The sequence below is a fragment of the Abrus precatorius genome, unplaced genomic scaffold (assembly GCF_003935025.1).
Source record: "Abrus precatorius isolate BTA unplaced genomic scaffold, Abrus_2018 Scaffold5, whole genome shotgun sequence".
Lineage (NCBI taxonomy): Eukaryota > Viridiplantae > Streptophyta > Magnoliopsida > Fabales > Fabaceae > Abrus > Abrus precatorius.
In genome coordinates, this window is record NW_020874395.1 from 20896132 (window position 1) to 20910741 (window position 14610).

The 14610-nt window shown below is 30.5% G+C and overlaps 1 protein-coding gene across 1 annotated transcript; it reads left to right on the plus strand.

The window, feature by feature from the left end:
* The first annotated feature begins 1050 nt into the window (after positions 1-1050).
* On the plus strand, positions 1051-5406 carry LOC113867371 (transcription factor ICE1-like). The gene is made up of 4 exons (XM_027502652.1): positions 1051-2244; positions 2531-2737; positions 4105-4275; positions 5084-5406. The coding sequence occupies exons 1-4, from the start codon at positions 1267-1269 to the stop codon at positions 5162-5164; spliced, it is 1437 nt and encodes a 478-aa protein (XP_027358453.1). The 5' UTR covers positions 1051-1266; the 3' UTR covers positions 5165-5406.
* Positions 5407-14610: the final 9204 nt, after the last annotated feature.

Consider the following 14610-nt stretch of genomic DNA (forward strand, 5'->3'; position numbering starts at 1 on the left):
TAAATAATTTTAAATAATAATTTATTTTGACAAATAATTTTTTATTATATTTATATATTTTTTATATTTAAATTATATATTTTATATTTTAAAATAAATTAATTTAATAAAAAGAAAACAAACCGGCACGGACATATTTCCTAATTAAAATTAAAACGCCACTTGATACAAGATTAAGAATAAATTAAATAAAATATTAAAAATGAAATTAAAATCAACCTTAAAATAAAAATACTAGTTTTGTTAAGTTTTTCCTTTTTAAGCATTTCACTTACATCAAAGGTAAATAGACAAAAAATAAGCATAGAACAATTTTTAATGTCTATTAAATATTTCATAGATTAAATTTCAAATTCTTTAAAAATAATTTTGAACACACATTTAGAATGGAAAAATATTAAAAAAAATTCAACATTTTCTATAAAAAATTATTAATTTATTTACATCAATTAACTATTTAATTTTAATTTATTATAAACATTTAATTCCATAACTGAAATATACTTTTGTGAAAAGCATTTTGACTGTATATTTTTTATTCACAAAACACGAGCCTCTCGCGCTGCACAGTTAAACCATCCTGAAAAAATATATACCTAAAATATCAATTTTCCATAAACAAAATTACCATATTTACAAAATAATGTATTTCTTTTAATGCGAGCGTTTCGTTTGTTTACTATTTCTGTAAAAAAGGAACTAAAGCAGTTTCTTTTAACAACAAATGAATTCACACACTTTCTTCAATACATGTTTGTTATTTAACAAAATTCTCATAATTATCATAAAATAAGAAATAACACACATCTCATTTATTGAGTTTTAAAATATTATATTAATTCAATATTATATAATACAGAAAAACCTGTACTTATCCTAATTGCAGTAAATTATTAATTTTAAAAAATGTTAACTTATTCACAGTTTAAGATTTACATTTTCTTTCTTTTCCATTTGTTTAACGAATGTAAATAAAAAAATAAAAAAATCATTTTTATTGTTATTTTTCCCCCCATAAAAGGCATCCGAAGGAAGTTAAAACGGCAGCGAAACACAGCTCAGAGCAGACAGAGAGATAAGCAACACCGCAGTGCACACCTTACACACCGTCTGATCATATACATAACGTTCAAACTTAGAACTTCTTCCTTTGCTTCATTTCTCACTCAATCTCCAACCATTCTCTTTCTCTGAGCTTTTTTATTAAAAGAAGCTTAAAGCTCTTCACCTTTTTCTCACTTTAACTCCTCTTACAAAAAAGTAGAGATGCTACCAACAAGAGCTAACAACACTCACAACGTTCCTTGGATGGAACCCCAACACGAAGAAGAGAAAGCATGGACCAGAACTAACATTAATAACGATGACAACACTAATCACCACAGAAACGACGTCGTTATGGATGCTGCTGCTCTTCTCTCCTTCAAATCCATGCTGGAAGTGGAAGGTGACTGGTACATGAACCCGCCTCACCAGGACCTTCTCCAAAACGACGCGTCGTTTCTGATGGAGCCTTTAGATTCCTCTTCTTCTGCACCCTCCTTCACTCTCGACCCAACTAAACCGTCCTTCCCTTCTTTCTTCAATGTTAATGCCAACAACCCCTTCGACAATGCCTTCGATTTGGGTTCTAATAGCGGTTTCCTCGCTCCGTTTCCTTCTTCCAGTTCCCCTGTTCTCTTCTTGCCCCTCGAACTGAGTTCGAACCCCGAGTTCGCGGCAACTCGTGCTGCCCAACTCAGTGCCGGCGAGTTTCCTCAAGAGGGAGCTTTCGGCGCTTCGGACGTTCCGTTGTTGAGCACGGCTAAGGTTCTGAGGCCACTCGAGGAGGTTCCTCCGGTGGCTGCGCCGCCTACTCTGTTTCAAAAGCGGGCCGCGCTCCATGGCGGTCACAGCGGGGCCGGGAAGTTGGGGGAATTGGAGGTTTCGGTGCCACGGTGGTTCGGATTGGAGAGGAAGAGTGGTAAAGAAGGAGAGGTTGAGGAAGGGTTGAATTATGAGTCTGATGAGGTTGTAAAGTTGGAGGAGAATGGGGGCAATAATTTGAATGCAAACAACAATGATAATGATAATTGTGTTAATAATAATAAGAAGAAGAAGAATAATAATGGTGTCGATGGTGGAGAACAGAAGGGGAAGAAGAAGGGGTTGCCAGCGAAGAATCTCATGGCTGAGAGGCGGCGTAGGAAGAAGCTCAATGATAGGTTGTACATGCTTAGGTCTGTTGTGCCAAAGATTAGCAAGGTATAGAAAAATATTTGGTTTGAAGCTTCTTTTTTTACCTTTTTCTTGTTTGGTGGACTAATTCTAATGTTTGTGGAATGATTGGTTATATGGAATAATTATGAAGTATGTGTTTTAAACATAAATGACATGTAGTTATTACATGCATGGCTGTTTTTATGAATCTGAAATTTAACCTGTGTTGGTGTGGTGGTTGCTTTTAATTTGGTTATTGACATCACCAAATTTGCTCACTTGATGTGTTTGGGATAACAGAAGCTAATCTTATATTTGTTGTAATATTTAGATGGACAGGGCTTCAATACTTGGGGATGCAATTGACTACTTGAAGGAGTTACTTCAGCGGATTAATGAGCTTCATAATGAGCTAGAGTCAAGCTCGCCTAGCTCATCGCTTCCACCTGTGACGCCCACCCTGCCGATCCTTCCCTGCCGGGTGAAGGAAGAACTGTGTCTGAGCTCTTTGCCAAGCCCAAAACACCAATCAGCAAAGGTTTTTTTCACCTTAGTGCAAATTTGTTATTCATCCTTGTCAGTTGGTGTGTTAAGAACAAAAACTCTTTCATGTTGCTTTGAATTATTTGGATCTTTGACAATAATTGATTTAGTGGCTTGTTTATGTATCTGAATTATTTTATGACTCGGTCCCCCCCAAACAAAAAAACAAACTTTTATTTATTCATTTAGGAGGGTAACTCCTTTACCCTACAATCTGTTGTGGGTTTAGATTTCTTTTTTCTTTTAACCTGCAAGCAAGATGGACCATGTGCCCCAATAGCTCTAGTCCATTTTGTCACTAGTTGCTTGCAAGACCATGTTAAAATGTCACAAGTGATCCTGCTTTGATTTTGACTTCTCACATGGCGAACAAGTATAAATGTATGATGCATTCAATTTGATGATGATAAAGAACATCGAATTTGAATGATTGTCTCCCTTTTTTATTATGACTTGCATCATATAGTGTGCTACCTGTTTGCCAAAAATATTGAACTTCAGAGTTTGCATATTTCATGCATGTGGACTGTACCACATTTATTGTAAGACCAATATAGAAATTACTCAATTACACTTTGCTAATGTTATGGTGCATTACATTTTAGGAAGCTCAAGAAAATTTCTTATGCTTTGCTTAACATGCCTTACCACAAATAATAGGGTGCAATGTTTCATCTGTTTTTGAACAGGACAAATGCTGATCACCTGTTCAGACATACTGCATGTCCTGTATTAGAATTTCTTTTGTCTGGCGAATGAAGATGTACCTTTTAAACATTAGCACCTCTTAACTCTGATATTTTTCTTGTTAATTTTTGCTTCAGCTTTTTGTCATTTTTTGCTTTAATGACACCCATTAAGCATATGAAGTATTGCAGATATATGTGATGATCATTCAAGAACTGAGAAGTATTGGTGCAGATGTACTTGCATCACAGGACTTATTAATTGATCTAAAATGCTAGGAAATGGATACACTTGTCATGTGAATGTGTAAACGTAGTTGAAATGTTTGACATACCTTTTTGTATATTGTTTTACTGCCTTTTCACCTTGTAATAATATTATTTCAATGATAAAAAAAAAATTCTAATTAAATTTACAGAAACAGTTCTAAAAGATAATAATTGTATCAACATTGTTATTTAAAATCTGCTTATTGTATCTGATGTTGAGAAATCTTATTTTAATGTCATAAAATGAGCTTAGTAGTTATGAGTAGCTTGAATCTTATGATGTTTAATGCAAACCAATTATCAACAATTAGATTTGGGGGATTCTTTTCTGCTCACAGAACTTCTTGGTGGAGTAACTTAGGAAATTGTTTTGACTTGACAACTTTAGTTTTCCTGAAATTTATAGGTGGAGGTTAAGGTAAGGGAAGGGAGAGCTGTCAATATCCACATGTTTTGTGGCCGCAGACCAGGTCTTTTGCTTTCCACCATGAGGGCATTGGATAACCTCGGATTGGATGTTCAGCAGGCTGTTCTCAGCTGTTTCAATGGTTTTGCTTTAGACGTGTTTAGAGCTGAGGTATGTTGTAGTTTTTTCCTGTGCCGTGTTTTACATCAATCATTTCCTTTTTATTTCTTACCTTTTATGATTATGCTTGCCATTGGTTTTTATTTGGGCAATAGCACATTGTATCATGGCTAGGATGAAATGAATGACAAGTACTTTGGTAGCAACTAGCAAGTTAGTTAGTAGAGATATGCATGATACCTCAGTTTGGGAACCCAGTTCCGCTTCTCAATTATTATTACACATGAACTCAGTGAATTACGCCTTGTACTATAACATCGAGTGAACTAATTATCAATTCTTAACAGATGACAAACATGGTGAGCCACTGTAAAACTAGCAATCTCATCCTCCCTTCGTTTAACAAACTGTGTTATATGCATGATGCTTGCTTGTCAGTTAGGAGAGGTGACCATTGCAAAAACTTTAGCTGGAAATCATAGGGTTCCATCTTTTTTCATTTAGTCTGAAAATTAACTATTGATTATTTTGATTAATGGTTGTCAGAATGCTTTTTACTCCATAAAACAAAATGTATATTGAATTACTTTAAGGGAGAGGGGACTCCAGGTTTAATAAGATGAAATTTACTTGGATATTTGTGAATTATCTTTAATAAATCAAAACCAATCCCTCCTATTCTTCCATCTAAAAACAACAAAATGCACTGCAAAATTTTAAGGGTAAAATGTCTTACGAGGCTTCTCTCAAAGTTGTTTTATAACAAGTGTTTGATCTTCAATTTTGACCTCATTCACATCTGTTTGTTATTGCCCTCAAGTTTTGTTTTTGATTTCTAGTCTTTCATGGTTTGTGCCAGCAATGCAGAGGTCAGGATGTCCTCCCTGAGAAAATTAAAGCAGTGCTGTTGGACACAGCAGGTTCCCATGGTATGATTTGATTGAAGTTCTTGACAAATGCTATCCCAATAGTGGTACTAACTGTAGTTGCTGTAGCATGCAGTTTGTAAACGCCATTGCTTATTCTTGTCTGGAAAGCTGTGTCCAGGCCAAGATGAAACGAGTTAGCTAATATCTAGGTTGAGGAGAAAGCTCCTGTATTTTTCTGAATTTGAGCAAACTTATGTGTATTGATAACCAGTCATGGAATAAATTGTTTTATTTTCATTCTAATTTAGTTCTTTAATAAATTCTAATCTGGCCTATCTAATTTTTAATATGACGCATTCCGCACAGTCCTTATCGTTTGCTATTTATGTTGGAAATAGCCTTCTGATGTTTTGGCACACAAACACCTAAACACGAGTATTGGTGGTTCATTTTTTAGGATTGTGCTCAAGATTTAAGTGGTTTCCGCCGATAAGGAGTTATCTCTTGATATATGATTTTTATTATCCAGGGTTTGGTATTTTGGTATGTTTTAAGTTAACCCGGTAAAGGCGAAAACAATGGTCCGCGGTTCCCCTTTGGGCTTTGGAAATCTTATATTTTTGGGTCAGCATTAGGCGTGAAATATTTTCAGTATGTCCTGAGGTAGTTTGGCCTGACCTGAAGCCTATTAATAAAGCTTACTACAAAATAAAATATTTTAATATTAATAAAAATATAATTATTTTATTATCAAATTAGTTTATATATTTTTAAATTTTTATTTTTGTTATTGATCATTATTAAATAATTGTAATAATTTTTTATATAATTTTATAAATAATTTTTAAAATATTATTTGAGTATTAATTATAAATATTTTTATATTATAAAATTTTTATATTTTTATTTTTTTTAATTTAATTTTATAAAATTATTAAAGTATTAATAATTTTAATTATTTTTTTATGATAAATATATTTTATTTGTATAAACACATCTTATATTCAACAAATAAAATTACAATAAACACAAAATTAATAACAAAAAATAACACTAACAAAATTTATTGAATCAACTAAAAGAGAATTATTATATTTTAAAAAGTAAATAAATATTGTTATTATAAAAATTATAAATAAAAAATATTGATATTATAAAATTCATGGGTGCAGACAAATAACATACGAACATATTAAGAATTAATAAAATTTATATTTAAATTAAAATAACTTATATTTTTAAACTTTTATCTTAATAAAAAAATAAGTTATAAAACTTAATATAAAAATTTAAACTCAATACACTGTGTATATATATATATATAATTAATGACAATAATAACAACTATTAAATTAAAAAAATAATTATAAAATATTTAATTTTATTTATTTTATTAATTTTTTATTTTAAATTAACAAATATACTTAAAATTAACTACATTATAACATTAATATAATATAGAAAATATTACTGATACAATACATTAAAATATATATTTATATATTATATATAAATTCATAAATTAATTAATAATATAATTTTTTATTTATATTTTTTATTTATGTAAATATTTATTAATTATTAAATTTCAAATGTATATTAACAACTATATTTTTTAAGAAAAAATCTATCTACATCTATGTCAAATTTATTAAAAATAATTATTTAAAATTTGATATTTATATTTAGATATATTGTCACGACTCTTTTTTATAAGGAACCGAGAATATTATTTTTACATCACTTACTTATTTAAGATAGATAAATAATAGAGAATATAAGTGTAAGATTCGCTTTTCATTCAAAATAAACAAAGTTCCTAACAATAAATATCCAACAAAATAACATAATATTATATTTAATTCATAATACTTAAATACACAAAAGTTTTACTACATAACTCCCTCTATATAAGATTTCAAAATATAAAAGAAGAGACTTTTTAATGCAAAATCACTCGACTCCAGCTATCTAACAATTATCCACTGGCCCCTCAGCCTGTGAAGTCGATGCAACATCTGCTACATCTGCTCACGTACCACCGTATGATCATCGCAGTACACACGCACACAACAACATAGATATAAATGCAAGGGTGAGCTTACAAAAATAAAATAAAATTATATATAGAGAGAGAACAAAATATTACTCACAGTAACAATCTCATGTATTCCTAGCCTATCTAATGCATAACATGAAAACGATTCTAACTAGTTTCATAACCTAAATAATCCAGAAGGAACTGAGCCGGTTCAGGAGCGATCTATTCCAGTATCTGGATCCAGATAGCACAACTCAACATGCTCTATCGTTACACGTCTATCTACCTAAACATGTAACTCAGCTCTATAATAATGCAAGACATATATCTCAAAATGATGCAGTACAGCTAAAATCATTTCAACAGCTCAGCTAAGATAAGTTTATAATAAATAAGTCAAATCTCAGTGTTATTAAATTAGTTATCAGCAGTTACAGCATAGAAAAATAACTTTCAAGTATTAAATCTTTTATGTCTCAACTTTTATCAAAGAGATTTAACAAAACTAACTCAAACTTTTTTTTAATAGCATATCAAACTGTCCAAAACATAGTTCATAGGCTAAAGTAAGCTCCCTTTATCTTAGAACGATGATTCACACCAGATTTAACGAATGTTATTTATTTTAACGCAAGATTCATCAAAGATTTGGCTTTAGAACAGAGTTTCTCCTAAAAACATCATGAACTTCTATGAGAAAGAGAAGAAGAAGGGAAACAAATGGTGAATCTAACTTCAAACTTAGATAAACTTACTTCAAATCCCTTATAACAGACGCAAAATCATAGATCTGGAGAGAAATCTAAGTTTAGGAGGGTCTACTATGAGAGAAAATTGTAATATATGGCCTTGGAACCTTTGAGAAGTGTAAAGCAATGAAAATTTTGTGAAACCCCTATTTATAGGAAAAAATTTTGAAATTTATTGTTCACGTTGGAAGTACTGTTCACCGACACTGTTTCTTTTTTTTTTTTTTTTTTCAAAACTCCATCTAAATCTATTTCAATACCAAATAGTCATTCAATTAACATTTAGTGAATACAAAATATTATAAATTTTTTTAATAATATATTATAGGCCTGACATGTGTGACTGTATGTTGTGGACTTGGTATTTAATTTTTTTTTTTATAGTAACCTTACTCAAAAAAATTATACCAATAAAAATAAAACACGTAGTAAGTTACAAAAAGTATATATATTATTATATATAATTTATTTAAAATTATATTATTTATATTATTTACTATATGGTCTTATTATATATATACATTGTATATTGAATTTTTTTTATTTTATTTTTTCTATCTTTTTTTATAAAATTTTAGTTTTGAATAAAATATAATTCATATTTAAATAATTTTTATTTATTATAAAGAAAAAGAATTAAACATAATATATTAATTAAATAATTAAATATTAATAATAATAAATTAAGACTATAAAAAATTATATTAATATAATATTATGATTTTATTTTTAAATTTTATTTCGTTTAGTTTTGATTGTGTCTTGTTCCTGTTCAAAAACTTAACCACTCTTTAACTTATTTAAATGTAACAATTATGATAATTTATTATTAAATAACTTTATTATTTAAACATTTTTTGACAACTTTATTTTTAAATTATATATATATATATATATATATATATATATATATATATATAGGCCAGCTTGTTAGGCTTAACAGGCTTTGTAAACAACTCAGGCCTAACTTATTTACTTAAACAGGCCTTCTAAAAAGTCTAAGCCTTGTTTGTTTATTAAAAAGGTCAAACTATATGACATGTTTCCATCCTTTCTTGTGAAAATACTTCTATTAAAAAATTATATTTAAATATCATTTAATTCTTGATAGCTTAAGCAGTGAGAGCTTACATTTATATGATAGGGTTCAAATCCTAGATCTTGAAGAATCTCACATCTCTTTCCCCCTCCCCAATGACCAAAAACATAAACATCATTTAATCTTCCTCTAATATGGCTTAATTGATATTTTAAGATATATGTAATCAGGGAGCAGTTATTTTTGATATTTTAAGTAGTGAGCCTTGGTCTTAGCTAACTGATATCAATAATTTGAGGAAATGTTGGAGGATATTCAGATTGTACATAAGACTCTTGTCATCTATTATTCTCAGTAATAATATTTATCAGAATTCTTTCTACTCTATAGGATTCTCTTTCTCACATAGTTTTTCGAATAGTTATATTTCCTAAAGCTACCTTCATCCTTATCATCCTCTAAAGCAATCAGAAGTAAATGAATGGTTTGGATGAATTTTGAATTTTAGTAATAGATGGATAAAATAACATTCTCCAGATACCATAAATAAAATTTGGAATTAACCAAATCAAACTCATTAGTTGACAAAATCTTCATTCGAACACGTTAGGTTAGCAAGGCATGTTGTAGTCAAAGCTAGAAAGAGGCATACAATACTTTTGTTCTCGGTCAGAAGAAGCATACAATACTAGTTGAAGAAAAAATTTAGGGGGAGGGGATATTTCTAAGTAAGCTAAATCAAAATTTGGGCCTTGAGGTTATTGAATTATGTCCAAAGTATTTAATGAAAATATTTTTTATTCTTTTTGTTTTTTTATTAGTTGCATCACTTTTTTTAGTACTTTCAGATAATGTATTTTGAAAAATAATTTATAAGAGTAATTATAAATTTAAAAAATTTAAATTATATCTTTTAAAATCAAATTGTAGAAATCATTTGTAAAATTTATAATATATTAAGTATACTTTAAAAAATCAAATTCTTAAAGTGAAAAAAAGTGGGGCAAATAAAAGAAAAATAAATAGAAGTTTCAATTTTCAATATTCAGTTGTGGCAAAGAATAAGGTTTTGACCATATAAAAGGATAATTCTTTCTTAGATTTTAGGAATAACAATAGGAACTAAAGGAGGAAGGTATTGTATAGCACCTTATTTTATTTTATTGTTAAAAACTATAAATACAAGTTTTATGCATAATTGATAGAATTTATTTTTATGATAAATTTTATTTTGATGTTTAGTTGATTGGATAAGAAAATAATAATTTGAATCTTGCAAAAATTTATAGTGTGATCCTGAATTAAGCTACTCTATACCGTACAGTAATATTATAATTGCAATTTGGCGTCAACATCAAAATTTCAAATGCTTAAAATATTATAAGGTAATGTATATCAATGGCACCAAATCCATCAATACATTCTACATAGTAATATCATTTAAAATTAATTTCAACGTAAACTCAGAGTGTCATGTTCGATGGACAAATATACCTGTTGAGAAGTAATAAAGGGTTCTTAGATTAAGTTCTCGAAATATCATCCCATAAGGATTGATTTTCAATTAATAAGAATTTTCTAATTTAATTGTTTGAGCTACAAAGATACGAGATTAATCAAAATAAGAATTTATAAAATCAATTCTAAAAATTAGAATAAAGAACACAATGCATGTCTTGGTTGAAATTATTGGAGAGAAACCTAAGACATATGGGTTTACTCATTTAATCTTTTATATTATTTTTCTGTTTAACTCTAAATTTGATTTCTTTGTGATTATCAATCATTCATATAAATACTTTTAATACCCAATAGTCATGCAATATTAATATTCTTTTTTCTAAATTAATATCTCCAATGGTCATGCAAGACATTAATTCAAAAAAGTATAAAACAACTATAAACTTGTTAATTTAATAACAATTAGAAGAGAAATATTAGTTTGGTCTACCTAATCCTTTGTCTTGTTTTATCCTATAGATCCATTAACTAACTGAGGTACAAGATGTCTGACGATATAATTAATTAGGACTAACAAAGAAGCACAATAGGATAAAATCTAATCACGAACGGAAACCAAATTTAGATTCAAACATCAGAATTCTATAAATTCATGAACAAGAGTTCTCATAGCCCTAGCTATGGACTTATTTACTCATGTTAAAGGAAAGAACTATAATAATCATAAACAAAACTATAGAGAAAAGCAAACTATAATGAGATGAGTTTCCAATCTTCAAATACAGTGACTCGAAGTTTCAAGTCTCACTAAGAGTATGCCAAAGATCCCATGCAAGAGAGACAAGATAGAAGTGTATCAGAAAGCTAAAGACAAGATATAAAACGGTGTCCAATAGGATGCCCGAGGTCTCTCTTTTATAGAGTTTGAAAACCCTAAAAACTCTTCATAATTGGGCTTCCCGCAGATAAGCATAGTCGTGCAAGGCCTTAAGCACGTCTGTGCATGGGCTCAAAGCACCTCTATGCTTGTTGAAAGGGTCTAGACGTGCTAACTGCTATGAAGCTATGATCTTTCATCAATTTGGGCCCAAAACGCACCTTAAATCTACTTATGGCTTCTTCATACTAAAGTGCACAATTAACATATAAATCAATATAAAACCTAAATAAAATAAAGATCAAACATGAATATATGAACTGTAAAAGAGGGTCTAAATACGGACTTATCATGTCATATTTAGAACTTATCATTTAAGGATCAAAACACATTTACAAATAAAAAATTTATAATCTAGTCGCTCTTCAAAATTTTTTTAAGATCATTACCAACAACGATAAAAACTCAAAGTGTTCTAGAACATGCATTCATCTACTGTGCAAAGCTTCACTTTCACTTTTGTCTAAAATATAAAAAAATAAATCACTTTCACTTTTGTCTAAAATATAAGATAAAAATATAAAAAAATAAATAAAAATGAAGGGTAAGTATTTATAATTCTATTGGTTGAATTAGGTGTACTCTAAAAATTGATAATAATATAAAACATTGATTTATAATAAGTAACAATTCATATTCATAAATGATAACAATATTATATGCACATTATACTACCTTTATTCTTGATGATAGTAAAGATTAATTAGGATAGTCTTGCGTTGCTCACCACCCAATAATATGAGGCAACTACGAAAAGGTTATGATGTACTTTATTATCTTCCAAGGTTGAATCTCAACTTGTCTTATCTCATTTCATGCCAACACCTAATATAGTTTGATTCTTTTTGTTTATACATATATTCATGTTGTAAGAAAAAGAATCATCCTTAGGTTATGCATAGAATTTATGAACAACATAGATTGATAATTTGGTATCAGCTTGTAACATAGAAATTTTAATCAAAATGCTCTGAAAATCTAAGTAATATGTTTAAAAGATGAATATCCAAGCACATAAATCAATTTGTTAGGAATCAAATTTCGTCCAAAATTGTCACTCATGCAGAAAACATAAATTCTAACTCGATTCTCATTATAACATTGCTTGATCTAGCTCTCTAGTGTAGTAAAAGCCAATATCATAGTTTTTTACACTAATTCATAACTGAAAATTTCAATGTCTTACGTAAATTCAACTAAAAACAAACACTAGATGTAGTAATTAATAATAATCATACCAAAATCTAATTCTTATGTCTATTTAACAAGCATTCAAAGAAGTTTTAACCTTTTTTTTAACATCAAACTAATGTGCCATTGTAATACCCTTATATATATATATATATATATATATATATATATATATATAGCATTTTTTTAATAGAAGAGTTTTTGAAAACTGCAGCATTTTGCGCTCAAGTGAGATCAGCTGATTTGGAAGAGGCGTTCTTGTTTAAGTGATAATGGATAAAGATTCTCCAACTATCCTTTTGCTCAAATGAGGAGTCCTTGTAACGCCCCAAATTTTGTAATATAGCTTGTTTATTAATATAAGTGTTTACGTGAACCTTGATGTGTTGTGTATTTATTATATATGTACATATATGTATGAAGTGAATGGATTGGATTGACTGGACTGGATAGATTGAATATATATATATATATATATATATATATATATGTGTGTGTGTGTGTGTGTGTGTGTGTGTGTGTGTGTACAGGCTAAGTGTAGATGTTGCTGCAGGGCATTCTCGTTGTAGCGAGAAGGCCCTGGGCGAGAGGCATGAAACTGTGTTGTTTTCGCTGTAGTGAGAAGGCATTAGGAGAAGGGGGTGAAACTGTCGCCTTGTCGCTGTAGCGAGAGGTTCCTCGCTGTAGCGACAAAGCCATAGTTTGAGGTGTATTTTTTGGTGCAGTCTCGCTATAGTGAGAGGGTCTCGTTATAGCGAGATTCTGCAGAAATCAAAGTACAATTTTGTCTGAGCTTTTCGATGTAGATGAGAAGGTGTCGCTGTAGCGAGAATATCTCACTATAGTAAGAGTGTCATGACCAGAAAGGGATTTAAAGGGGTTAGGGTTTGGGAAAGCTTCATTTCTCACTTTTCCTTCAAGATTTCTTTGATTCCCTCACTCTCAAACCCTATTCCACCAATTAAATTGCCTCCAAAGTCGTTCGTGAGCTAGATTGAAGGTTGGATTTGTGTTGGGAATGCTTAGAGGTGAGTTTCCATGGTTAGGGTTTATGATTTCTCATCTCACTCACTATTTTATCGGTTCTCCTTGAGTTCACATGGGGTTTTCTCATGTAATTAGGTCAAAGTTCGTGTGGGAGAGCACCTAACTTGTTGTTTTGGTGTGTGGGTCTTCATTTGAGGTAAAGGGGAGGGGGAACTTTACCCTATCTCATTGTGTTTAATTTACTGTTTATTTCGTTAAATGTTGTAATGTGGCTGAGATAGAGAGTAGGAAATATGTATGAACATGTTGAGCAATTGATATTGAATGTGATGAATGAAATGATTGAGTCCAATATGGGCAAATAGCTATGTTTGCGTGTCCTTGAATAATGTAAATGGTTGGAAATGAATATAGATGGCATGTTGAAATGTTGTGTGTATGAAATGGATAAGTGTGTTGTGTGTGGTAGATGAATGTGGACCAGTGAGCCGTATACCGTGAATGAATGTGGGCACTTGTGCCGTGTGCTGTGAATGAGTAATGTGTGTGGTTGAAATATGTGTGTGAATGGGGCATATTGAATGTTGTTGTAATGATGCTGTGAATGGTTCAGCGATACACTGGAGGTGTGGAAGATGAGGACGGTAGAAATACCTTGGGGAAGAGAGAGTGATGGTGACACCAACAGTGAGCGTGAGTGTACCATAAGCCACACACTCTCCTCCTGACTAGACCTCTGACCACTACCTTTGCTAAGTGACCCGTGACTGCTCATGCAGTATCTGTGAGGCAGGCTAACCGACGACCATTCATAGTATGAAACTGTGATCACAGTGCCACGGTGAGCATGGCTAAGTGCAGTAAGTGTACGTGTATGAGATGTTGGTGCAGTGAATGCAACGGTTGTGTCTTGAATTGGAATGGATGATGAATGATGATTGTGACTGAGATTGAGATGCTTGTCTTGTGGGTGCATGATTTAAAATGTGTTAATAAATGTGTAGTATTTGAGGTAAGTCTCTATGTTTATGTGTGTTAAATAATGTAGAGTACTCATCCTTACATTTATTTTTCAGGTGACCAAGACGATTAGCACTGAACTTAGTGAAGGA

Coding starts and splice junctions, on each gene's coding strand:
- LOC113867371 (XM_027502652.1), top strand. CDS start 1,267: ATGCTACCAACAAGAGCTAACAACACTCACAACGTTCCTTGGATGGAA. Junction 2,245..2,530: donor TTGTGCCAAAGATTAGCAAG/GTATAGAAAAAT, acceptor TGTAATATTTAG/ATGGACAGGGCTTCAATACT. Junction 4,276..5,083: donor TAGACGTGTTTAGAGCTGAG/GTATGTTGTAGT, acceptor GGTTTGTGCCAG/CAATGCAGAGGTCAGGATGT.